Source organism: Urocitellus parryii, chromosome 4, assembly GCF_045843805.1.
Source record: "Urocitellus parryii isolate mUroPar1 chromosome 4, mUroPar1.hap1, whole genome shotgun sequence".
Taxonomy (NCBI): Eukaryota; Metazoa; Chordata; class Mammalia; order Rodentia; family Sciuridae; genus Urocitellus; species Urocitellus parryii.
The window spans coordinates 203,344,949-203,372,751 of NC_135534.1; the positions used below are offsets into that span (position 1 = coordinate 203,344,949).

At 44.8% G+C, this 27,803-nt stretch overlaps 2 protein-coding genes across 2 annotated transcripts in view; one reads left to right on the forward strand and one right to left on the reverse strand.

The window, feature by feature from the left end:
• Positions 1-27,803, forward strand: part of Ralgps1 (Ral GEF with PH domain and SH3 binding motif 1) — a 253,995-nt gene that overhangs the window by 105,657 nt on the left and 120,535 nt on the right. The window contains exon 7 of the mRNA XM_026386271.2: positions 9,717-9,843. Within this exon, the coding sequence (XP_026242056.1) occupies positions 9,717-9,843 (127 nt within the window). The remainder of the gene's footprint in view (positions 1-9,716; positions 9,844-27,803) is intronic.
• Positions 25,244-27,803, reverse strand: part of Angptl2 (angiopoietin like 2) — a 34,910-nt gene continuing 32,350 nt past the window's right edge. The window contains exon 5 of the mRNA XM_026386272.2: positions 25,244-26,895. Coding sequence (XP_026242057.1) covers positions 26,696-26,895 — 200 coding nt within the window. The 3' untranslated portion in view covers positions 25,244-26,695. The remainder of the gene's footprint in view (positions 26,896-27,803) is intronic.

Genomic DNA, 27,803 nt, shown 5'->3' on the forward strand with positions numbered 1-27,803 from the left:
TGAGTCTCACTGTGCCAGGAGGAGGCTGGCGTGTGGGGCTGGTAGCCCTGGAGGAGTCAGATTCTGTTTCAAGGGCACCAAGGGCTTTAAGCAGACAGACATGAGCTAGTTTTACAGTGGCTCTAGGTTTTTGTTTTTAATCACTGTTGCTACTTCGTGGAAGATAGATTGGGAGGTAGGGGACTAGGAGTGAAAACCAGAGGCCTTGTCTGGAGGTGAGGGCTTAGTCCAGGAACCAGGTAACCTTGACCGGGACAGGAGCAGTAGTAGGTGCAGAGAGAAATAGACTGGTGCAGGATGCGTTCTAAGAAGGTTCCGGGAGGTGCCATGGTGGAGACATTGAGATGAGGAGACGAAAGGAAGGAGGGGCAGTTCCTATACCTGGATGAGCAGCTGGCCAGTGACCACTTATTTCTGAGTGACCAGTGGGCAGAGAATTCCTGGCATGTGGGTAGTCTTAGCCAAGTGTTCCATGGGCCACACACACTGTGCACACATGTAAATACCTGCTGTGGCTGCTTGTGCTTGTGTGCAGAGTGATTCACTGTTTCCTACTGAGTTGCCCCAGAGAGTTCGACTCATTTGCAGCAGCAAAGTGAAAATTGAAAAAAAAAGTCCTTGACATGGAAGAAATCAGCACTGATGGTCAAGAGGCCTGGTCTTGGGTGGTGGCCTAGGAGGGGAACATCTTGGGAGCAAGGCTGACTCTCAGCATCCTGGAGCACTACAGGTCAGAGGGTAGTTCCTTCCACCAATAGAATGCATGAAATTATCCTGGGCAGGCATTCACACTTTTTTGGATCTCAGCATCTTTCATTCAGGAGGTGCCTCTGCTCCCTGTGTGGGTGGCAGCACCTGGCAGCTGCTCTCTGACACAGCTGAAGTGGGAAGACTGAGTTATGGGCATCTCTGAGCATTGACCCAGGGTGCGGGCAGAGCCAGGTGTGGAGATGAGGAGACAGCAGGCAGAGGAAGCCATTGTTAGCAGCCTGCAGGTATTCCTCAGGACCCCCATGGGGACTGCTTCTCAGAGGTTCCGCATCATCACTCTGCTGACGATTGACTCTCATCTGCCTTGACATTGCCACAGGGCTGGACAGTGGTCTTTTCCTTCTTCCTGGGAAGTGCCTCTGCCTCAGCTTAATTGTCTTCTGCTGTTCTGATAGCTGCTCCTCCTGTGCTCATGGATGTGAAAGTTCAGCAAGGCCCTGACCTCAGTCTCCCTTCCCCACTCCATTTCCCTTCCCATGGTGAGCTCACCAGTGTGGGGATAGATGGCAGTCTATGCTGGGTTCACAAAATCTGACTATTCCAATAACTTAAAAAAACAACAAAGAAAGCTCACAAACACAGAGAAGTACCTTTTCAATAATCCGTGACTGCTCTCTAACCTTCAGGATCTGTGGAAAGAGAGAGCGCCGCTGGAATTCTTTATTCTTATATAGGGTTCATACAAGGGGAGGTTCCATGAAACATTCTATCCCAAAAAGGGCGAAGGGGTAGGATTACAAGAGAACAGGTGAATGTAACTCAACCCCTGTGGGTGATGCCTACACCTGGAGCCACGCCTCATTATCCAAGCTGGGGTAGCAGCCAAGTTACTGTGACCTGGCACTGCTGTGCCAGACTGAAGGCAATAATTGGTCAGAACCCTGTACATCAGGACTTAAAGGTGTCTGCATCCAGGGCAGTTCCCAACAGGGAACTTCAGATGCCACCTGTCTGCCCTCATGGTGGCTGGCTCTGTGGTCCTAGCTCCAGCCTCTCTCCTGAGCCCAAGATCCACACTCCAGCTCCTGCTCCCCCACACCCTCTGCTTGCATGTTTCTTTGACACCTCACACTTGGCATGTCTGAAATCGAACTCTGGCTTCCAGGAACGTGATGGAGTGCCAGAACACACTCTTTTCAGACTATATTTTGAACTTTCAGGCAATACAGTAGACAGAGCTGATAAGGAACAAGCCCTTCATTCCCTATCTTGTGTCCCAGCACATGGACACTATAAACACTGAAACAAATATAACCAAGTTTAAAAACCAACAAGCAAAGCTACAGTAAAAGCCATTAAAAACCAACAAGCAAAGCTACAGTAAAAGCTAAGAAAGAAAAGTCACCATGTGCTAAAAATAAAGAATGCTTTCAGAGTTGGAACAGTGAGCAGAGCTAAGAGGAACCACTGTGGACAGGCCTTTGCAGCTAGGGCCTGGGATTTAATGCCTACTCAACTGGGAGAGTCCTGGTTTCAGGCCCCACACATACAGTAGGGTTGAAATGAAGCTGCCCACAGCAATCAGAGAACCTTCAGATGCCACCCATTAGAAACGAGGTACAGCCCAGGGGAGCGCTAAGGAGAATCAGAGGGAAGAGTGACTTAGGAGAAATTGTCACCCCAGCTTGTACCTCATGAGGCTGTGGGGTCTGAACACACAGGATCTGCACTGGTGTAGCCACGAGGAAGCAAAGAAGGGCCTGGAATTTGAGCATGTGAGCTCGTACATCAGATGCCTGGGTCCAGCCCTGGGCCTGCCTCTTATGATATATAAAAAACCATTTAGAACCATGCCTGGTACATAGTAAGGGCGAGATGAGTATTAGCTGATGTTATTATTGCTCCTATAATTTTCAGCTCTTCTTGACTTTTCTCAAATGGACTGTGAGACAGGCCCTTTTTTCTGTGACCTGAACTATCATCTTCAGCTCTGGGCCGTTTGTTTCTGGTCTTACTCTCTAATTCACCCTCACAACTCTATTTGAGTGATCACCCTTAAAGAGCGCTGGAGCTTTCACACCATGGTTAAAGAGAGGTGTTAGTGTTCTCCTCACCTGCCCTGCTACTCCCATCTTGCTAATCAGAGGTGCCCCATGCCTCCTGATCCCCCAAAGCAGGGTGCTCCAGTACGACCACCTGACACCAATTTCTCTCTTCAGTCTTCCATTTCAGATTTCATTTTCCCACCTCCAGCATTTTGATGATGATTTTATTAGCCAGTTTTTAACCATATCATTTGTACTGTAACCCCATATTTTAGTGAGCAAAGGGAAGATATTGAATTTGAACAGGAGACCGTTGGTCATGTCCTGATGGGTGATCTGTGCATGTGGCACTTGGTGAAAGTTCATGAGTACGGAGTGTCTTACTGAGCTCCAAGCATAAGAGAGGCATTTTGGGAAAGGCAGAAAGTGCCAAAAAGGTTTCATACCTACTTCACACCTACTTCCTGATCCTAAAAAACAAACCATAAAACCTTTCAGTTGTGGCCAACTGAGCATCTGCTCCCACCAGCAACAGCAATTCAGAGCCCCCAGTCATGTGCGCAAGATACGCAAGAGTTGGCCAGAGGAATTTCCTGTTAAAACATGGCCACAATCAACTCATTCTTCCCCTTTGATTAGTATTCACTGTTCATGCTTCTCAGCTTGTGATTGGCATGCTGTTTGCAAGTTGAGCTGAAGTATCTGGAAAAGTAGAATAAGCAGTCAACATAGTGGTCACGTGACTGGGCACTACAAGGCTGGGTCAATGCCAGATTTTGCCAAAAGGCAAGTTTTCCATCCCTCCCCTACCTTTCCATTCTCATACACAGCAACATAGCAACACAGCAACACTCCGATACATTTTAGTCAAACTGCTGTTTCCCTTCCTGCATGGAGGGCTCTTACCCCCAGGGTTCTTCTCCCGCCTTCTCCAGCCTCTAGCCCTTCTTCAGTCCAATTCATGCTTATCAAAATCCTTCAAGACTCATTTTCAGCACTCCCTCTACCTAGAGCCCCCTTTTCCCATGACAGAGTTAGTTCCCAATCTCTAGAGCCCTCTGCTAGTGTTGTGGCCCTTCCTTGCCTTAGCTTGCCCTTTTCATCATCCAGCCAGATCCAACAAATGTAATGCAGATTTGGTGCCCAACTCTCCACCCACCAGCTCTAGACCCCTAATGGGAACTTGACAAATATATACTAGGGGATCAGTCTCACCCTCCCAGCTGTACTCTCAGGTCTTATTGGAATATCTCCTGGGATTGCTATGTGGAATTTTTAACAATTAACAAAAATTATTGGGAATATATAATGAAAATTGTCCCATGAGATTATACATTATGTATGTGGGTATATGTGCATGTAATTGGTACATGTGTATATCCGTGTACATGAAACTGTTCAAGGATAAGTTTTTAAAAGGTAAAATCATGATTCATACAATACAAAATGAATATCTGTCAAAGATTTTATTTATGTTATTAGTTAGAGAATTAGTAAGATATTTGCAAATATATCAAAAGAGAACCCAGACTATCATACTGTTATATTCAAGTAAGAAATGCTACAATAATGGGTTGGGGCTGTAGCTCAGTAGTACATCACTTGCCTCGCATGTGTGAGGCACTGGGTTCGATCCTCAACACCCCCCAAAAATAAATAAAGATACTGTATGTTCATCTACAACTAAAAAAAAAAATTAAAAACAAGAACTGCTACAGTAATCTTTAAAATGGAACCATTTACATTATTGTATTTTATGCAAGTTAATATATGTCTATACAAGGTTTAAAACTGCCTAGGCAAAGACAAATATAAGCAGCCAGGATAACACCAAATTCTAAAGTTATAATTTTCTCTTATGTACAATAGTCTACTGTTGCATCTGATAGTTTAATCAGATATGGGACTTTGTAGCTTTTTATTTTTGCTTTTTTGTGGGGAATACCAGGGATCGAACTCACCCGAGCCCTGTTTTGTATTTTATTTAGAGACAGGGTTTCACAGAGTTGCTTAGTGCCTCACTTTTGCTGAGGCCGGCTTTGAACTCATGATCCTCCTGCTCAGCCTCCTGAGCTGCTGAGATTACTGGCATGTGCCATCATGCCCAGTTTGTACCTTTATTTTTTCTTCCCTAAAATTCATGTATTTGAAGAGGTTTAAAAAAAAGGGGGGGGGCTGGGGATGTGGCTCAAGCGGTAGCGCGCTCGCCTGGCATGCGTGCGGCCCGGGTTCGATCCTCAGCACCACATACAAACAAAGATGTTGTGTCTGCCGATAACTAAAAAATAAATATTAAAATTCTCTCTCTCTCTCTAAAAAAAAAAAAAAAAAAAAAGTCTTTAAAAAATGTTCCAGTTTCATCCCCTGTAGATTCCATACTCAGTCTGCTGCGTCCATCGGTCTATAGATTATCGACAGCACTAAAAATTCTTTCCATCCCCACAGTAGACGCTGGAATTGAAAAAGAATTCTGAGCCCATTTTAACATATTTGGGCCAATAGGCTCTTTGCTGAAAAATATTTCTGTGTGTCAAGAAATGTTATTCTCTCAAGGCAAAGGAACAAGATACTGTGTTCTCGTAAAGCAAATTTGGAGGAACATCTTCCCCTTCTATGGACAACTTCCAGATTTGAGCTACTTTACCAGAAAGGGCTGTGGGGTGTGTTTCCTGAATAGTCAGATGACAAGCACCACACACAACGAGCGTGTTTCTAAAAGCAAGTATTTCACCAAGATTTGTGATCTTCTGGCTTTTGACCTTGTGGTTTATGAGTCCCATTTATCCCTTGGAATGCCTACTAGGAACCATGAAAATGATTTACAATCCATATGCAGGGGCTTCATTTTTACCCTGTAATTTTTACTTCATATATGTAGTTAGAGCCCCATTTCACTCCTCATGTATGTTTTTGCTTTCTGCCTTTTTTGTAGATGTGTTACCTGTTTCATTAATATTTGATGAAATAAGCTCTTAGGTTTTAGGTATCATTTCTCTAGGTTCAATGTTTAGCTTTGACAAATGTATACTAGGGGATCAGTTTTCTGATTTTCTCAATCTGATTCTCCTATCTTCCTCCTCTTTTCCTAGGCTCTTGAGCTGAACGTTTAGTTCATCTTACTTGCTTAATTATAAAAGAGTTTAAAACTCAGAAATTTCCCTCTTGATACAATTTTGGCCTTATCACATAGCTCCACATGGTGTTTTCATTGTAGTTTCCAAATAGTCCATAATCTTGGCTCTTATTACCTCTTTTACCTAAGAAATTTCCAAGAGCTAGACTTCTAAGTTATCATTATTATCTTCCTCATTGATTTTTCATTCAAAAAATATTTTAGCAGTGCTTCCTCCTTATCAGGAGCCACACCAAATGCAGAGGATAGTGGAGCAAGTGTAACCAGCACACTCACTGGCCTCGTGGGACTTGTCACTTGCTGAGGAAATCATAAATGTAACCACACGATTAATTAAAATTTCAATAAACGTGGACAAAGATCTCAGGGTGCCCAAGACTCCTAAATTTACTAGGAGGAAAGTTGCCTATTACATCCAGTGAACTTTTTCTTCATTTTATTTCCCTGCCTCTCTTCCTGAACATGAATGGTTTTAGTATCCGTTTGACTCTAGGCAAGCAAGTAATTTATTTTCTTGTATGTAGTTCTGATGGTTCTTTCCTGAGGCTTCCCATAAACTCTAAAATGTAAAGGACTCTCAATTCATATGAGGTTTGTAGTTTGTGGTTCTACTTGCAATAAAAGTTTAAAACACGTGTAAGTAAATGCTGTTTTCTTCTGAATCAACAAATCCTATATTTAAGAAAAACCTAAATCTTAAGCGAGTTTTTATCAACATAATATACACGCATTAATTTTAAACATCAGTACTGAAAGGCTCAGTGAAACAACCAGCGCTCCCTGCTCTCTGCATACCCGCTCGGCTCCCCGGAGGCAGCCACTTCCAGTTATTTAGTGGTTTCTTCTGGTAGTTTGTGCCACAAAAATGTACATCCCTCCCATGTGCATTTGCTACAAATTCTTGAGCCATGCGCTCTGGACAGTATCTGATGACTTCTTCATAGGATTTATAGATGCTGGTTTAGTTCTCCAAACTATCTTCCTTCATTCTTTAAAAACAATCTCCATCATTGTGGTTAAAATTCTAGTTAACTCATTTTGTTAAAGGAATATTCAGTGTCTTAATGATTAGGAATGAGTGAGTATGTTTCACTGTGTACTCAAGTAATAAATTATGAATAACATGTCCTTTCTTAAATATTTTCATTTCCCTGGATATTCTAATTTCCTTTTAAAAAAAAATCATCTTACCACATCTTCCATCTACTTACTAGACATATACACAAACACGCAATCTTAAAAATATTTTACTTATTTTTATTTTATTTGTTATTTATCTTCCCCTCCCCCCACATGTGCTCTCATATCAGGTTTTCAAGAGAAAACCTGAGGGTGTCTTCTCCAGGGCTGCTGCAATGGGGACCAGTTGCTCCTAAGGCCTGCTGCTCATCCAGCATCCCAGAACCTCTTCACCACTCTTGGACTGAGTCCTGTGTCTCCTGTATCCCATGTCTTCCTTTTCCTGGTTTACGCCTTCATCTCACTAGAGGAAATTCTTGGGCAGCTTTCATACACTTCATGGCAAATATTCAAGTCTGAGTTTTTTGGTGGGTATTCTAGCAACCTATATAGTGCTCCTTGAGAAATCATTGCTGCCCTGAATCTCATTGGTAGGCACTGACTGGAGCAGATAAGTGAGGCTAACCAGATCTAGGCCTTCTGAGTGCATCTGTAGGATGGTGGGAGGAGGACACACAAAAGACAGGCCTGCTTCCTCTGAGGTGCTATGGGTATGGGTACTGGGGAGGCTGGTAGGTAGCTGAACACGACAGTCATCCAGCTGGGACCAGAGAACCAGCGGTGTGGATGCTGGAAGCCTGTGTGTCTCAGCTGCATTTGTGTGAGCACAGAATCAGGGTTTGTCTGACTGTTGGATGAATATGGATGATGCCAAATAAGTCAGTGGGGTTCTAGATTCCATTAATAAAATAAATAAATAAGTAAAACAAGGGAGGCGAGAGGCCTCCTGAACTTCACCGGGAGCAGTGCACACTAGGTTTGTGGTTCTGCTTTGGGTATATGTTGTTCATTTGGCAAACTTTTTAATCCAGATTGTTCATGTTAAATGCTGCCTCCTTTCACAGTTCTCCTTGACACTTCCCTTGCCCAAATTCATTTATTATTTGCTGAATCTTTAGTCTCTATTTACTCACTTCCATGTTGTTGTTGTTGTTGTTTTTTAAATGTCTCACTTCTCTGTTGAGTCAAGTTTCCTAACAATTCTTGGACAAGCCACTTAATCCTTGTGATTATGAACCTGAACCAGAAGCGATTGTCTTGGCTCCCTCTTTGTCTCTGAGCTGTGTAAAGCTCAGATGAGTTGTATATTATATGCTTTAGAAACAGCAAATGGGGTGGTGTTATTTCCTGTCCATTTTTTACTATAATGAATAACAGCCTCAAATTAACAAGCCAGTTAGGCAGCCGTTTTTCCGAGCATCTGTGCCGTGTCCCCACCCTGATGTGTCCTGAATTTCTCAGTGGGAGGAAAAAAGCTTGCTTCTCAATCTCTAATTTCTTTAGTACTTGAAAGGCAGCTTATTCTGCCTTTCCTCTGGGAAGTCCATAGGCTTTCTGCATCATGTGCAGTGGGCTATCCCATGGCTACACTCTCTGTGGCTCCAGCTGCTGAGGATGGAGGAATTGGGCAGGGCTTGCTCAGAACAGCCTTGGGCTCCCTGATGCACCAGTCCTAGCCTAGGAGCTGCACTGCTTCCCCTGGTGCTGGGCAGTCACAGTTCTACTTCTCTCTGCTGCATTATGAGGCTTTTGAACACCGGCCTACTTCAATCTGATGGTCATGGTGGGTGTATTGGTTCAGGTTGTTGTACCAAGTTTGGCCAAGGATGCATCAAACCTGGGGTCTGCTTCATTTACACTCCTGTGTTTATCAATTGACCTCCAATTCCAGAAGCTCTGGGTCCTGGCAGATAGACTTGAGGGATCTCCCAGGATCAGCTATGCTTTGCCAAAGCCAGCCCTCCCCAAGTAGCCCTGCCCCAGCACTAGACTCTCAGCATAGGCTGCTTTCCTCAAAGCCTTTGTATTTGAAGAGGCTTGTTGCCATTTCCTGGCACTGGCCCTTGACTTGGGCCACTCAGGAACCACAACGGGAGACCTTAGCACCAAATCTTGAATACCAGGAGTTTATGTCTTTACTCCTTTCCAAAAAGCACTAGCTTTACAGAGCAGAGGTCTTAGTCACCAAGGAGATTGCTTCCCTAATCTTTGGCTGTGGGTAACTGCTCATCTTGTGTTGCATAATGAGGTCACCCCTTAGATGACTCTTAAAGAAAAGAAGTTTGTCTTCTTTTGATCAAATCACCATGCCCAGTGTAAATATGACAGAGGCAGATGCTGGGGACTGTGGAGGAGACAGCCTGAATTGGAGCACTGCCCTGGCTGTGTTCTTGTGGCTTGTGCATGGAGTCATGTGCAAGTTCAGTTCATGGGGCTTTGTGCTGTTTGAGATGTGGAGGGAGAGTACATAGCTGTGAAACAACTCTTCTGGTAAACTTGAGCAGTTTGCTTCACTCTCTGAGCCCCTTTCTGCTGCAGGGTCTATCATGTAGAGCAGTGGACTAGGTGGATTTAGAAGGTATCTTTCAAGTGTGAGATTCTGGGAAGACAGGAAGACTGTGGCTGTGAGAGTTTCTACCTCTGTGTGAAATGTCCTTTTAATCTTTAGCTGCGCCCAGGTTTGGCACCTGACAGCCATACTCTTTAGGATGTGTCCTTTTTGTTCTTTGTGACAGCTGTCCTCTCCCTTCAGTTTCTTCTGGCTTCTTTTCTCTCTCTCATCCTCTATAATTTCTTCTCATTTCCAGCTTTTGAATCGAAAAGACAAGACTACCTTTGAGAAATTGGACTATCTGATGTCTAAAGAAGATAATTACAAGCGGACACGGGAATATATCCGAAGCCTAAAGATGGTGCCCAGTATTCCCTATCTAGGTAGGAGTCTGAATTGGCTTATTATTATTTTTTTTTAAGAAACATGCTCAGTGCCAAATAAGATATTTTTATAGTTTCTAGTTGAAAAATTTCCAGGAAATAGCAGGGAGCATGGATAAAGAGGCAATTGGTTGGCTCCTTGGGTTGGAACAGGCTGTTGATACTTCCAGGGATGGGAACCTTGATGAGGGGAGAAAAGAAGGACTTTCTGCTTTTTATATGTGTGATCTTTGAACCCCAGGCTCCTAGGCTGCAGCCCACACATCCACAGTGATGGTAGTAGAACTCCTACTGATTCATCCACGTTGCTCCCAGACTTGAGAGCAAACCCTCTGTTCCGGTCCTCTGTTCTTAATTCTCTATTTCTTAAGAGTTGTACAAACAAATTTATAGCAACAATTATTTATTTTTCTGGTTAGAAAATAATACGTGTTTACTATAAGGAATTAGGAAGAGAAGAAAGTTAATATTCTTTAACTCACCTAGAGAGACTTTGCTCCTTTTCTAATCATTCCTTTGGGCATTTACAAAATCAGTAGGGTTATTATCTACATTTCAATACTTTGGCTTAGCCTCATCAGATGGATTTGTCAAACTTGAATCTACTGCTGGTATTAACCATGTAAGTTATTTCTACATTTTCCATGAATACCTTATTGCAAAAACTTGCTATATGCAGTTATGATTATTACTTTGTAATAAATTCCCAGAAGTGTGATTACTAGGTCAAAACTTATGCAAAAATTTATGCCTTTGGGGGCTGGGGCTAAAGTTCAGTGGTATAGTGCTTGCTTAGCGCTTGTGAGGCCCTGGGTTTGATCCACAGCACCACATACAAATGAATAAATAGAATAAAGGTATTTTTAAAAAGGCATGCCGTTTCAAAATGCTCTCCAGACAGCTTGTATCAGTTTAAACTTTTTTTTTTTTGGAACTGGGGATTAAACTCAGGGGCACGCAACCACTGAACCACATCCCCAGTCCTACTTTGTATTTTATTTACAGCCAGAGTCTCACTGAGTTGCTCAGTACCTATTGTTGCTGAGGCTGGCTTTGAACTCCTGATCCTCCTGCCTCATCCTCCCTAGCTACTGGGATTATAGGCGGGTGCCAAAGCTACACTTTTATTAGAAGAGGGTGAAATTGCTTTTCTCCCACATGTACAAATACTGTATGTTTTCTTTTAGTTATAAATGGACACAATGTCTTTACTTTATTTACTTATTTTTATGTGGTGCTAAGGATTGAACCTAGTGCCTTACACATGCTAGGTAAGCACTCTACCACTGAGCCACAACCTTAGCCTCTCCTTCTTCTTTTTTTTTTTTTTAATCTTTGCCAGTTTGATAGGCAAAAAAAAAAATGCTTCTGCTAGTTTGGGCTTCAGTTTTGTGCTAATTTTTGAATTTTTTTGGTTTTATGATGTAAAATAGTTTTTAATAATAAGGAAAAACTAAGATTTCATAGAAGTGACTCCTAATATTTGTAGGGATCTAGTACAATTTTTCTTTAATCTTTGGCATGATATATCTCTTCCATAAGCATTTTTTATTTACATTTTCTAATTCTTTTAAATCCAACTTGGAAATTTTGTTTTTTAATAAGAGATTGTCTATTTGATTCCAGCTTTCAAAATTATTAGCATAGGGTTTTTACCCATTTAATTATTTTACCATAATGCACTATATAGTATATTTTTTATAAATTTGAACTTCTTGGCATATATGATTTTATGTGTGTGTGTGTGTGTGTGTGTGTGTGTTCCTAATAGTTTAGATTTTTGTTTTCTCTTTCTTTTTAAAAATTTGTCTTGCCAGAGGTTTATCCATTGTTCTTTCCAAAGAATTAGATTTTGGATGTGTTTATCAGTCACACTGCCTTTCTGCTTTTTAGTTTACCATATTTTTTTTCTATGAAGTGTTTTTTCTCTCCACATTTTAGCACCTTTGAAATTAGGATGTACCTTTCAATTAATGATAAAGCATTTTAATATTGTCTAATTGGCAGCAATTTTTTGAGTGATACATAAAAAAGGTAGAATCACACATGATTCTTGAGTAATGGAAACAGTTAAGGTTATAAATTATCCTCCAAGTGCTGCTTTTGCTACATAGTACATGTTTTGATACAAATGTTCTATAATTGTAGTTTAAATTTATGTTCTAGTATTACTTGGTGATTTTTTAAAATTTTCAAGGGCTTGTATTTTTCCCTAACAGACTTATTAAAATATAATTAATATATAATCCATTTAAAGAGTGCAATTTAGCAGTTTTTAGTATATCCACAGAGTTGTACAACCATTACCACCACCAGTTTTAAAGCATTTTTATGAACCCCAAAAGAAATTTTTTATCATTGTAGACACTGATTTTCCCTCTCTCTAGCCACCCCCCCAAACTTAGCCCTAAGTTACCACTAATCTACTTTCTGTCTTCATAGATTTTCCTGTTATAAAAATTTTATATAAACTATATCATAGAAATTATCTGAAATTAATGAATTTCTTCTCTTATCATCATGTTTTAAAAATTCATCCATGTTGGAATATGAAGTATGATCAGTACTTCATTCCTTCTTATTGCCAAATAATATTACATTGTATAGATACACTACATTTTGTTTACTCATTCATTTGATGGACATGCGAGTTGTTTTAACTTTTGGGGTATTATGATAACATTTCTTTGAATGACTGGGTTTTTAAAAAAATTGGTCTTTCATCTTTTTAGAATATGACCTATGTGATTTCTAGGTTTTTAAAAAATATTTGAGATTTTTCTTGTGGGTTAATACATGATCAGTATTCATGGGTTCTGGGAAAGAAGGTATAATCTTTCAAAATTCTCTTAAGTTGCCTTATAATATTCAAATTATAAATTTTTGAAAAGTTGGTTTATCAAGAACAGAAATATAAGTTAGAGTCCCCTTGTGTTTCTAGTAGTTTCTGCCATATATGTTTATTATATAAACATTTATAATAGTTGTAAGTTCATTGCAAAGTGTCCCATACAAAACAATCTTGGTTCCATTTTTTTACTTGCTTTTGCTTCTTTGATATTAGTTGGGTCACACTTAATTTATATCTTATTTTTATTGCATTTATGTTATAAATCTTTGTCTATATTTTAGATTTTAATTTTAAACTGCCCTGTTCTAGGTGTGATCAAATAACATTTAGTTGGAGGGGAGACCTTGTTTATTGGTAGGGCCATGTAAGTCTTTCACATTTGTTTAGTCTTATGTCATGTAATTGAAATGAATTTCATTTTGTGTTTCCTTCCTCTTTTCACGTTTTCTCACTCTCTTGTTGTACCCTTCTCCCGGTTTGCAGTAAACTGTAGCTGTCTTTCTACTTGATGGCTGGCAAATCCCCTCTTGGGTTCACAGTGGAGGGCATGTTAATGTGCATAGTTCCAAGTCCATTTCCACTTTGCCTGAGGCTCTCAGTTGAGGGATGGGATTGATGGAACAAGGGTGAGGGCAGCCTAGAACCATGTGTGGCACAACTAGTGGATGAAGTCCAGCATGGTTAGGATGGCCTCTGTAACAGGGGTGATCAGGAGATCTGCTGTTTATTGCCTACCTCTCTGTGTGCATCACCTCCCTGAATGCTTACAATAGCCCAGGCACTGAGAGGTGCCTAGGGTCACATTACTGGAAAGTTCAAAGCCAGGAAGGGGCCTAGCAGTGCTGGCTATGAGCCTGGGCACTCGACATTGCCCTCTCCCCACTTCTCACCTCCATTGTTCAGGTCAGTATTTTCCTACCCCTCCCTTGCAATTGTCACCTACATGTCCTCTGTCATATGTGACTATAATGACACTGGCACTATAGGAAATGGATGAATTGCCACCATTCTTTCTTGTTGTTGGATCACCAATCAGGCTCTCTTAGGCTTTCAGTGTCATTGGCTAGCCTGAGCTGGCCTTTGGGCCCCTTGCCACTTAGAGCGTCTGGACAGAGGCAGCATCCTTGCCCTCCATCACCTCATTTCAGCTGCCTTGTTCCTGGTGGGCGCTTCCTATTGGCTCCTGGAGGCCTCCTTTCTCCTGCATGGCCTTCTTGCTCTGGCATTGAGAGTGCAGTGAACTGCCCTGCTCCTGTCCTCGGTCTTGTGATGATCATTCCTCACAGTGCAGCAGAATGACCCTGGTATATATAGGTCAGAGGGAGGAACAGGAGGCACCTGGACTCCAGCGGCTTTCTATTCTCAGGACAGCGCGTGAGGGTTTACCTTGGGAGCTCCACAATTTGAAAAGTAAACATGAAGCAAGGTCTCATTCTGAGGCTCAGTGGGGCCACTGTCCTGAGGGCAGCTGGGGTCTCCACTTGCTCATCTGAATGTCATGGACAGACCCTGCCCAATCCTACGTTGTGGTTTCTTTCAATACTGGATTCCTCTTGAAAACCCAACCTTCATGGGGATGGATTTGTTTATCTAAAAAGTGATGGTTACATAATTCCTGGAAAGTACAATATAGGAAAAAATGTCTGCAACCATTTGTTTTTCCCTGGCAAATCCTCCCTGTAGGTCTTTCCTCGGGGAGGGAGGGAGCTGCTCTGGGAGGAGCGTAGGCTCCTCTCTGATGTTTCCAGCTGCTCTGTTGCTTCCACTGCCTGAGACCTTGCTCCCGCCTCAGTGGCTATTTGCCTCTAATAGCAAATGTGGGTTTTATTTTTGTGATGATTCTCTTAACTCTCTGTGGAAGGTTCTGTGCTAACTGGGTTTCCATGACTCTTTACTCTTGTGTCATCCACGAGAGATGCCCTCACGTAATATCAGCCACTGTTGCCAACCTGCGTGGGCATGTAGTCCAACCTTTAGTGAACTTTAGAGCCAGTTGGCTGCACTTTGGTGTCCTAGGTTGCTTGTGAAACATAATTTAAAAAACACAGAGGAGAAAATTCATTACATTTAAGAAATAAGACTTTCTTTGAATCATCTGGTTTCTTCCAAATTACTTCAGAGTGTGAAAATAGTATTGGGAGATACAGTCAACATTTTGCAGCTAATTCTGTGTGATAGCAACTCCCATAAACACCCAATTCTGATGAAATGATAACAAAAGCAGACAGAGGTTTGAAGAATGACTACACCACCTATTTCTAAATAGCTGCATTGATTTAGGGGGTGTTTGGTTTTCACTACTTATTACTCCTTCCAGGAAATAACTAAATAAAATTAGGAATGTGATGGATTTGAAATGCTTTAGAGCTGATTTAAAAGTATTGTAGCAGTGTGGAAAATTGTGATCTCTCAAGAAACAAAAAATCAGGCATCATGACAATTTTGAATAATAAGAGAAAACTTAGACATTCTTGGTAAACCTATCCAGACCTCTAATATGTGAAGGAAATTTTGAGATCCTAAGTTATTTCTTCAAATAAACAAACCCTTCATTTTTTTTTTAAAGTAAGCCTCTATTTTCAAATATAAATTCTGAAGTTTAAAACAAAGGCAAGTTGTTGGTGAGTATAAAACACTCTGGGCTAATCAGCCAGACACCTCAAAGAGTTTTCAAAAAGAAGAAACAGGAAGGATGTGACTGTACTTTGTGTACAACCAGAGATATGATTAATTGTGCTCTATATGTGTAATATGAGTAATGCATCCTGTTGTCATATATTACAAATTAAAATTTAAAAAAAGAAAGAATAGTGAATTCAGGATGTTTCATGCTGATAATACATTTTTGGTCAGGCCTGTGGACTCTGAAAGCAGCATGACAAGTCCATCATTCAGATCCTACTGGGTAGAGTCGTGATATTACAGAGGACCTAATCCCATCAAACCACCCGTATTAAACAGCATTTGCATATAATATGGTAAATTTCCATTTGATTGAAATCATTCATAATTAGGAACTATTTATTCTAGATAGAGAACCTTCAAATAATTGGGAACAGATAATAACTGAGCTATTTCACCAGCCTGTCTGTGCCCCGTACTCTAATTATATTTGTACTATATTATAATGAAGTGATCTAATTAAATAATCTATAAACTGACAAAAAATAAAGTGCTACACTGGATGGCAGAAAAAAAAAAAAGAAGTGGAGTTTGATCAAGAGAAAGTGTGTGCTCTGATGCCCCAGAGACCCCCAGAATAGCAGGCAGCATGGTGGGTGTGCCCTGCCACTGGGGTTCAGCAGGGACTTGTGTGGATCAACCACGTGCCACCTCTGCCCTTGCAAAGCTCCCCATCCAGCCTTGAGCACTAGCCATGAGGAAGAAACTGGAAATGAGTTGAACACTCTAAAGGGAATGGCAAAGGAGCAAAGAAAAGGGCACCCTTCCTGGTCTGGGTTACCAGGAAGGGGTTTCTGGAGGGAAGGGGAGCTCTAAAGGTTGTACACCCTGGGTTCAGAGGTGAGGAGCTAAAATCCCCCTCAAAGACAACAACTTGCCCTGAAGTAGGAAAAACATATTAGAAAAACTGTCTGGAGAGCCAAGAATGAGGAAGAGGAGGGGGAGGAGGAGGAGGGTGTCACAAGAACTGGCCAGAGTGGAAGGGAGGGGCCAGATTGCTGGAGGGCCTGGACACTGGGAGTGGGCAGCTCTGGCTCTGACCTGACCCACCAACCGAGAGCAGTAGGGAACTGTGAAAGAATTTTACATAAGGGTACAACTGGGCTGGATTTGCGTTTAGCATGCGTTGTCTTGGCTGCAGTGCAGAAAGTGGTTTCTAGGAGGGGTGGCTAGAGGAGGGATAGTTAGGGGATCATGGATAGGCCTGTGATGAATCACTGTAGTTCAGAAAAAGTGAGGGCCCAGGGAAAGGCCTTTACAAATAGTTCATTTTAGAGCAAAGCTTTGGTGAGCACAGCCCTTATACCTGATGGAGATACTAAGCACGTCCCTGCCCATGGGCTTTGAGGATCACCATGTGCATTGAGCCTTGGACACCCTTAAAGTAGAGGGGAGAGAGCAAGCGCAGGAGGGATGGAGCAGGCAGGCCCAGCCTGCAGAGTTGTTGATGACTGAGACATGCTGTTGCCTCTTTGCTGTGGCAACCACCCCCAGACCAAATCCAACAGCGCCCACATCAGGGTTAGCAATAGTGTCATCTGGCTGGCCCCAAGTGGGCCAGCATTTAGGGTAGTCCTTTCCTTTTTCCAAAACTAAAATACTTCCACGTGCAGGAAATCTGGCCTTTTCTCAGTTCCCCACCCCAAGCGTTTCCAAGGACTCCCAGGAGCACTCATTTGTTCCACAGCGCCTTTTGGTTGTGGCTCCTTGCTTCTGCTCACTGCCTGGCCTCACTCCTCTGACCCCTCCCACTGGTCGGCTCTCCCTTCCAAGCCAGGCTCTCTGGCTGACCTGGTAAAGAGCCAGGTTTCTTCCTCAGCTGGGGCAGCAAGGTGGAGGGATGGATATGGAGACTGCAGTGCCACAAAGAAAAATCTAAGCTTGGACTCTGATATGTCTGTCTGCAGAGCAATGGCCAGGCCCTTTTCTCCTCTCTTCCTGATGGCCATGTGCTACAAATAGCTGAAATCCTACCCTCCCTCCCTGGCCCAGGACAGCCTTTGATCAGGGTTCCCCTTCCCTCAGTCACGATATTCAACCTTTTCTCAAGCCTAGTGAGCAGAGAAGAGCCCCAGGCTCAAACTTGTTTCTTAGTCAATAGAATGATCTCAAAAATGTCCTATTCCCCAATCAAAATGCAGGAAACATTTCCATTATTTTATAGAGTGGTTAATTGCATATTGTTCCAAATCTCTCCCTTCCCTAAGGGAAAAGATCATTTTTACTTTTGCAATCTCAAGATTTGTTACCTTAAAATCCACATTTCTCTGGGGCTTCATGATCTTCCTCAGTCCTTACAGAAGCTAGCTAGATTATTTAAAATCCTCATTTTATAAATAAAAAACCTTAACCTATGACTTACCCAACATCATAGGCCAGGCAGATACCAGTTAACTTGAGACTTCATGCCCATGGCTGGATTCCACCCAGCCTTAACTAGTGCATCCTCCAGTCAACATCTGATTCCATAGAGATGTTGGAGGGAAACAGGAAGGTCAGGAAAGGAGCCCTGGGGCCGGCTGGCTTCCTGCATGCCTTGCTGGCCAAAGCTGGAATGTCTTGTCCATTTCTGTCTTCTGGGGCCAGGGGAAGACCTACTTTACCCTTTTTCTGGTTTGGGTTTTGTCTGACACCCCAATAGGAGGTAAGAGTATAAACCCATGTGTGCAAGAGAAAGTATGGTTCTGTAGCAAGAGCCTGTGTTCTCACCAGGACACCTGTTCTTCTCTGGCTTCCTTAACTCTTTGGATCTCTGATTAGAAACTAACTACTAGTAATTACAACTCATGTTTATTCTTTCACACTTTATGTGCATTATCTCATGTAATCCTCCCCACACTCCACCTCCTTCCTCTGAAGGAAGCACTATTTTTAACTTATGTCATAGCAGTGAAGTATAAATAAGAGTCAGATTAAAGTGACTCATTTTGGAGATGGAATTATAAAAGAAATGTTCTTTTTATATTGAGTACTTGCTCTTTCTTACTGTCTTGGGTCATTCATCCTGGGGGAATCCAGCTATGATGTGCTTGGCAATGCCATGGAGAGACCCATGTGGCAGAGATCGAGGGTTGCCAACAACCATGGAGGGAGTTTGGAAGACGGTCCTACCTTAAAGTTGAGCCTTCAGATAAAACCAAGGCCCCAGGTAGCAGCTTGACTGAGCCTCATGGGCAGCCTTGAGCTAGAGACATTACCTAAAATATGCCCAAGTTCCTGATCCATAGAACCTACAAGATAATGAATGCTCATTGCAACCTGCCAAGGTTTGGGGCATTTGTTGCATAGCAACACATACATAACTAGGATGTTACATGACCTTATCACTACCCCACATTGGCTATTCCTTGTTGCCCAGTCTGTTTCCCAATCTTGTACTACACTCCACATGCAGGAGACTGACCCTAGGGGAGCAGGAAGTTCTAGGCCCCTCCCAAAAGTTAATTTTGAGGGAGGAAAATGCAATAGGTGGAGAAGGTGGCTGCCAGTTTGGGAAATGACAAGTTCTCACAGCTTTGTAAGGAAGAAGGTGCCTGGGGAGACTAGTTGGGGACTGGAAGTTTCCCCACAGAAAGGATATGGTTGCTGATGAAGTGTACGCTGGACTCTGGACTGCCGTGTGTGCAGGCCAGCGGAGGCCCTGGATGCCTGTCTGGGGGTGGCGTTTTCGTTCCTTACAGTCACCCAGAAGAAATGTGCCCGTGAATGGCATTGGTCTCCCACACATTCTTTTCAAGACTTTTAAAAATTACAAAAGTAACACATTGCTCGCTGTAAAGATCACTCACACTAAAAAGAAGTCTATAAAATGAAAAGTGAAAATCACATTCTTCCTCTTCTCCTGCCCAGAGGCACCACTGCTAGCAGCTGGTGTGTGGGCCCTTCCAGATGTGCCAGTTCACAGCCACGAGCAGCTGTGCCGTGGAGGGTGCATAAGGTACTGTACTTTCTACCTAGAGTTGGAATGAATGTTTGATAGATAGTGTTTTGTTCCTTACTTTTTTTCCCACTTAAAATGTCAGATCCTGCTCAGTGGCAGCCAGTATAGAGCCTCCTCTCGTTCTTTTCAGTGGCTCCTTGGCACCTGCAGATGTGTGGGTGTGTCCTGGTCTGGCGAGCCATACCCCTCTGATGATCATTGAGGTGGTTTCTGCTTTTTCCCACTTATAGATAGCACAGTGGGGAATATCCTTCTACCTGTCTGTATATTTACCGGTCTGAAACATGGAACACTAGATGTGGAACCACTAGGGCAAATACTGTCGCAGCCTTTTGGTAGCTACCGCTGGGGTGAACTCTAAAAAGGCTGCCGTTGTTCTTCCACCCGCTCCATGGGCATGCCTGCTTTCTGACTCTTCCTACGCTGAGATGACAGGTGAAGATGGCATCTTTTTAAATACACACTTCTCTGTCAATTCTCTTGGGTTAGGCAGCCAGGCTTCAGGTCTTCTACACTAATCAGCTGTCCTCTGCTTCCTCAATATCTGGCCCTGATTCTGGTTCCCTACATAGCCCTGCACTGCCCTGACCCATGAGGAAGTGCTGCCTGGCTTTGGGTTCCTGTGGAGAGGAGGCCGACCTAAATCTAGGCCCAACACACTTGCCTAGGTCTGGTCAGCAATTCCTGGCTTCAAAGTGACTGTGAGCTTCTTCTAATCCTCTCCCCTCATTGAAATAACCAGGGGGTAGGCTTCTGCCATCACATGGTTTCAAAAGGGAATTCTAATTCCATGTCCTCCACTGGAGCTGCCTTTTCAGGCTCTGGGCCACTCCCATATCTGCTAAGGCTCAGGACAGCTATAGGCAAGGATCCCTCTCCTCAGATGTCTCTGAGCTTCAGGAAGCACTTCAGCAAGGGAAAGGGAGAACCATCTAACCCTCCCATGGAGTCATACTCATCATGACCATCAGCCAGCAGGGCATGGGACAGCCAGATGGCCACCCACCCAGGAGGGGCCACATGTGGAAGTGCTTTGGGAGGCTGTGCAGACAGGAAAATAATCTGTGTCTGGTTCCCACATGTGTGTTGAGCTGGCCCACGATGCCCCAAGTTGGGGGAGACAAGATGCTTGAATGTCAGGATGGTTGGCATCAAGGCTTGTGTCCATAAGGGGTAGAATCCCAGGTCAGTACTGGTACCAGCCTGACTCTGGAATCTGAGAAAGACCAAGGTTAGCAAGCCACATACCTGAGGGTACACAGATAGGAGATAAGCCACCATACCCAGGATCCAGCTACCAGACATCATAGACCAAGGCTCAGGCCAGGAAGAACTGGTATATGAGGTGATACCAGACTAGCCACAGAGAAACACTTTGAGCATTAAAGGCTGGGGTTGTTGAATCTGCAGGTTGTAGGACAAGTGGCTTTCTGTCCCATAGGAGGGAGAGGAGAAAGGCAGGTCCAGTGGCTTTAGCTGTTGGAAGGCCCAAGAAGCTATGAGATATTCTCCATCACTGCCTCTATTATTCTGTGCTCATTGCTCTGAAGTAAATTGGGCAAATAGCCATGGACTGGCTTCCTGACATCTAGGGACCTGCTGTCCCCTAGCTGCTTTTGCACAGGCAGGCAGGCTGGCCACTCTTGTGGGCAGGAGCTCAGGACCACCATGATTCTCAGATGCATTCCTGAGCCATGGCTAGTAGAAATGGAGCGGTGGTATCACTTCCTTCTAGAGTGCAGTGGCGGATGCCATGAAGGCAGCTCAGGAACCAGACCCATGGTGCTGACGTTCCCAGGTTCTCAGGCTGCACCTTCTTGGGCAGGTTGTTTACATCACAGAGCTTCAGTTTTCTATGTTGAAGAGAGGGTAATTATAAAACCCATCTTAAAGGGCTGTAAGAATTTAGAAACCTGCATGCTCCCTGGAACATGGAAAGTAGCCCATAATGATAGATGGTATCAGTGTTGCCCAGAGCAAAATGTGGCCAGGAAGGCCCCAGCAGTGGGGAGCTTATTGCTTCTATTATCCAGAGATTGTTGAGAAATCCAGTGTTCCCAGGAAGGGCAGGAGGAGCCCCATCAGGGCATAGCCAGGGGTCATGTTTAGTGACCCAGCTGGGCCTGGAAGGGTTAGGTGTGCTTTTTAGGAAAGGACAGTGGTCAGGTAGGGAGAGCCTGGGAAACAGGACCCCTTCACATGAGTAATGGGATGGAATCCATCTAGTTGGCAAAGTATGCATGGTCTCTAGAGAGGATAGGAGCCAATGACAGTTGGAGTATAGGCTAAACCCCTTTTTGAGTAGAGATCCATCCCATGACCCCCACCCTTAGGAACCTGGGACTTCCTTGTCTCTTGCACAGCACTGCGCCCCAGCAGCAGCGTTCATTCCACCCAGCCCAGCTCTGAGCCAGGGCCCTGGCTGGCCAATCAGATTCTTCATCCAGGAGTTGGCATGGGAATGTAGAGATGCTGGCGCTCAGACCTGGGGGACATGTGAACTCAGGAAAGCCAGGTGGGGCTGTTGCTGGGACAGAGAGTGAGGGTACTCTGGACGGGTGCACAGTGAGAAACCGAGAAAGAAATCCTGCAGGAAGGGGAGAGGAGCGGGGCGGGGAAGGGTGCCGCCTTCTTTCCTGAAGGGTTTCCAGGCAGTTTCTGGTCCTGGCCCTCGGGAGGCCCAGCTGCATCCCGGCCCGTGGACTCAGGGAGATACCTTGTGTCCTTATATAACCAGCTTATTAAATGAGCTGGACTCAGTCAGGTGGAAGAAGAAACCAACCTTATTTTTTCTGCAGTGTCCTTTCAAGCGTCTCAGTAAACTAATTCTTTTCCCAGCAAAGCTGAGAACTCAGCAGGCCCCTTGGTCTTCTTGGTGTCAGGCTTGACAAAGCCCAGTTCCTTCTGACAATGCTGTCATTCCAGATAGTCCTGTGTAGCACTTATGAGTCTGGACTCCTAAAGCCAACCAGCTGGAGCTGGGGAGGGCACAGGTCAGCTTCTTCGCTGAATCCTGGCCAGCCCTGCTGCCTCCTCCACTTGCCCACAGAGATTTCTGGCCCTTGGAATTGGAGCAGGGGCCAGAAGAGGCAACAGGAAAGAGCCCATGTTCCGTGGCTGCTCGGTTCTCCTCCAGAGTTGTACCTGCCTGTCCCTGGCACGCAGCCTGAACTCCGTCTCCTCTTTTCTGCTACCTAGCCTCTCTCTGGGCACCTCACCTGCTCCTGGTAGGGTAACGCTGCTCCTCCGGCTCAGCTGATGCTCACTGCTGCTTCCCTTGTTCCGTACTTGCTGCCCTGCCCCCACCCCTGCCATCCAGGTAGCCTGCTGTCTGGGAGCTTCCAGAATCTTACACTCCTCACTGCTCTGCTGGCTTGGGCCTCACCAGCTCTGGGAGTGTTTCCTTGTCATCCCTCTCACATGGTTTGGGGTAAGGAAGACATCTCCTCTTCCTGTGTGGCAGAGGACATATCATAGGGACACATCATTCTCCCCCACCCCGTGATCTTTTCCTTGCACTTCTTAGAATTCAGGTGGGCATCCCTAAGCTGCAGCCTGAGGTTGTTCCTTTGTGGTGATGATCTTGCACCTTGCAAGCTCTGGAATATGAGATCCTAGCAACTATTATTTTGTCCTTAGTCTTGGGACTGCCAGGTAAAACTGAGGCAGAGGGAGTGCCTTTTTACATCTTTGTACCCAAAATGTGCCCTTTTTATTTAATCTAGTTGCCTGGGTTTCTTTAACAGATTTCAATAAGACTGAAGCAGGTGAGGTGGTCCTGGAATTCAGGGAGGACCCCTTGGACTCCTGAGTGTCTGGGCTTTAGGCATGGAGGACTCCCATTGTCATTGCTTCCAGTCCTTTGAAGGTTTCTCTTTCAATCTTGCTCACACTGGCAAAATTTGGAGAAGGGGGTTCTGTTCAGTGGCACCTGCTTGGGGACCATTACTGGTCAAAGTATTGGCCAAAACTGGGATGTGGGGGTTTGGCTGGCACTGGAGGAAGTCTGGGCTTTATTGATATCCGTCTAGGTCTACAGAGGTGCCAACCATGGAGTACTTCTGTGATTACAGGCCTGACAAGTTTGCTGGCTGGAAGGCAGAGGAGCACTGCTGATCCGACTTGGGCAGACCTCCAGATGCTAACTGGCTGTCTGCTAGTGAGAATAGCTCAAGGTCCCCAGCCTCCGGGTCCTTGAGCCCAACTCCCTTTCCCATGATCTTTCTCCAGGTGCTACCCAGTGAACTGACCTCCTCCCTTTCACTTTTACTCTGGGGAAAGCAGGCTGCACATCTTTGAGGACCGTACTCCTCTGCTCCATATAGCCAGGGTATGGTTTGGATAATACCCAGATTTGGGTGCCAGGATAGGGCTTGGTGGGGAGTAGGAGTTGGTATTATGGTCTGCTTTTATTTGGATCCCAGGTAGCTCAGATAAAGGACTTCTTCATATTGACTAGCTTGACTTTCTAGAACTTTCTGCTTTGGGGTTTGGATATGATGCCAGTGAGCAATAAGGATGTACCTCATTTTCCTTTGCCTAAGTTTCCTATATCTCCCAACTCTGCTCCAGATGTTGAGGAGGTGTGGCTGTGGTCTGGGCCAAGGTAGCATTCCCCTGTGACCAAGCAACTGACTGAGAGGTAGAAGGAGGGCTAAGAACTTGTCCTCAGTGCCAACACCTAGTCCTTTCTGGATTAACTCCTGGTGGCACATTCTTGACTTCAAGCCTCAGCTTCAAGCCTCCTGCTCTTCAGTGAGATGGGAATAATAATCCTTCCTTCACAGAGTTGTATGAAGGTGAAATAAAAAATAGAAGTCCATTTTTAAGCATGTAATAAGCTTTACAAACATCAAGTCTTGGGACTGGGGGTATAGCTCAGTGGCAGAGCACCTACCTAGCATTGCAAGGCCCTGGGTTCCATCCTTAGCACCAAACACACAGTCTCCTTAACTACACCCAACTCCAGAAGGCTTTCCCACAGCTGTATTCTTGATGATTGAGAAGAACTGCTGGGTCTAAGGACCTAAATGCATTTTAAACTTTGATATCACCAACTTACTCTTGAAAAAATAGTCAGTTTATACTTCAGTCCTGTCTTTGCCAGTCTGAGAGGCAACACATGATGGCTAACCCTTCCCTCAGTGAAACCCCTTAGTTCTCCCTGCAGTTGACATCTTCTCATGTTACTGGCTATTTGCAACTTCTAAGGTTGTTCACATACTTGGCCAAGTTTTCTATCACAGTATTTGTATCTTTCTTATTTTGAAAGCTTGGAATATGTCATAGTATTAATTCTGGATTTGCTATTTACATGCAAATATTTTTTTCTTTTGATATTTGCATCTCAATCTTGGTAGTGTTTTATTTTGCTTTGCTTTTTTGGAAGACAGAAAAAAAATTTCAAGTCATATCCCTTGGTCTCTTCCTTTATAGCTTCAAGGTTTCCTATCATGTATAGACCTGCCTTCCCAAGTCACAGATCTTTTGTAGTAGGAGACAGTTCTGGTGCCTAGTGGGGGGTGTGGCTTGGGAGGAGGGAGATAGAGGCTCCTGGTGGGGCACCCACTGCAGTGGTGGGGGGAGAGGAGGCCAGAGGATGTGGTGGGGAGGAAGGCTTGGCCTGGGGGAGCATGTCTCAGAGATTGCCTGCCTGGCTGTGAGGTACTCTTAGGACACCCACTGGAAGTATTCAGAATGTAACTAGAAGTGCAGAGCTGGGCTCCAGAGAGCCACCCTGGCTGAGGTGCTGGCACAGGGATCAGGAGGGAGCAGGCAGGAACCAGATAGGGAGAGTGCCATAGGCATGGATTGGGCATGTGCCCTAGATGCCAAATCTTAAAGGGCCCAATGTGAGAGGCCCTGGGAAAGTAGTCTAAAACAGTAACACACAGGGTAGATGCATCATGTAGCACTGATGGCTTTTATTGCAGATTTGTGTCATTACAAGGATAATCTGGGAATATATTAAAAAAAAAACCCTCCCTTTTATATACACAAAACATGCTACATGGTACACTTGTGAGAACTGCTGAGGTAATAGGCACGCACCCAGACGTGGACAGTACCAAAAGCCCCACATCTCGCATGCCTGACCCATGTGCCCACCGGGGAGGGTCTCACCTTCCTGACTCATCTCTTGCCCCTGGCTTGGCAGTCGTCCCGGTAGTACTGAGACTGGCAGGATTCAGGAAGCCGCCATGCTGCAGCTCACCAACCAAGGAGTCTGGTGGCCCCTGTCCTCCAGAGAAGCGTAGTTGGGGGATGAGGTGCAGACTCTGGTCCACCTGAGCATGGGAATCTCCAGTCTTTAGCCATCTGGGGGCCCTAGCACATTAGTGATGACGTCTCTTCAGCTGAGTGTCTCTGGCAAGGTAGGCTACTATTGGGTGAAGGTTAAAATGACATGGAGGCTAAAGTATGAGCGGAAGATACAGAACTGAATACACAATCTACATGGCCGCCAGTGTAGCTTTGGGCCTGGCCTTCCCTTCCCTGTCCAGAACCTGCGCCCAGACTGTTCCTACTCAGAGGTGGCGGACTCTTGCCTGGAAGGATAGGTCTTGTGGTAGAAAAGGATGGGCAAGGGGTAAAGAGAAAGGGCGCCTTGAATGTGTAGGCAGCAGGGGACTGACACAGAGGGCGCTGGGTGAGTGAATAACTGGGTGGAAGGTGGTGACAATCCTGAGAACAGAGAAAACATAAAAACAGAAATGATTTTTGAAATTTGAGTAGGTGCCCAAGGAGGTTCTTAAGAGAGGGAGCCAGGAACCCCTATGTGAGAGATGAGCCTTGTGGACATTCTTGGAAGAATCCAGGCGCGCCAACACTGAGGATTAGTCTTTGAATCGGGGCTACACAGCCTGTGATCTGCCCTTAGGCTCCAGAAACACAGCATCAAGGAAATGTTTTCCTTCAAAGAGCAAAGTTGGGGATGACTTTAATGTCTGAGAGTTGGAGTGCATTTCGGTGTATATATAGCAAACCCATATGTGTATCTAGACATATCACATGTGATAGTATGTAATGCATATACATGTGGCATACACTTAAGTGCATGGAGAGGCTCATGCACATGTATATCATGAAGGTATTTTGCAATGGTGTTTTATTGTAGGGATAATTTATTCAAAGAAAGAGTTGTCTGCAGTCCTGTCCTAGAAACATGAGGGGCTGTCTGATTTGAAGGAAAGTAGAAGAGGAACAGAGAACACAGTACCAGTTCAGTTTCATTATCTGACACAGTGACTTCAAAAAACAGAATCCAGCTCTCAGTCCTTGCAGCCCAGGATGAGCTGGTGAGTAGTTGCTCATTGTGCTGGGGCTGCATGCTGGGCAGGCTCCTGCCGATGGCCACGGGAGATCCAGAGGGGAGCGGCTTAGTGGAAGGTATTGGGGTTGGGCCGGATCATCATCACCACTTTCTTGAGTGAGTAGGAGCCTCCTCGGAACTCAGCCCAGTAGACTCCATCCTGGTAGCGGCTCCGGTAATGGCCCCCGCGGTACCAGACCCCGTTGAGGTTGGAGTGGGCACAGGCATTATACCACCAGCCTCCCTTTTGGTAGTGGGCACAGTTTCCTGCAGGAGAGAAGGGTGCAAGGAGGTCCCTGGAAGCAAGCTTTGTGCCCTATCCCTGGTGTGCTCAGGTCTCCTGCAAGATCCTCTCTAGGAGGCCTTCAGAGTAAGACTGCTAGAGAGATGAGCCTTCTGTGGCAGAGGTCAAAGGCCAGATTTGGAGCCAGTTGGACTTTATAACTCATGGGCTGTGAGATCACAGACCAATGGCTTCCCTCCCATCCTGCAATCATCCTCATCTCTTAGAGGATGGTAAAAATTCCACTACCCCCACCTCAGGTCTGGAGAAAGTGAAAGTGGCCTGGGGGGTGAGCAGGGAGCTTCTTAGGATTTTAAGAGTGGAAAGTGTTGTATTAAGTCTTTATAGAATGAAAAAGTAAGTGTTAAAGATGAAATGCCCCTTTTTTCTTCCCCAGCCTGTATTCTATCCAAATAACTTCTTGTATTATTTCATAAAAGAAGGATATTCCATAAAACTCTTGGCATATCACATCATGCTGAATTTTGCTGCCAAGGACAAGCAGTTCAGAACAATAAGAAGCGTGGGCAAAGTGTGAGTGGGTGCGCAGGGGCACAGTGCCCACAGGGCGGGAAGGACCAGAGGAGCCACTGTCACTGGGGCTGCTCAATTGAGGGGACTGGGCCTGGGAAGGGACTCCTTCCTCTAAGAGGAGCTTTCCTGCCAGGCTTGGGGTTGGAGGGCCTGATGGAGGGGCAGCCCTGCTCCAGGGAAATGTTGGGACAGAATGAGACAGTCACAGTAGCCTGAGGCAGAAAGCTGGAGGAGAGCATCAGCCCCAGGCACCCCAGATTTCTCAGAGCTGTTCTGGGGCCTCAGCTCAAGGCTACAAGGACCAAATGGCAGTGCTACATTTGGGGAGTGAGGAGACCCATGGCATACCATGGTCTGC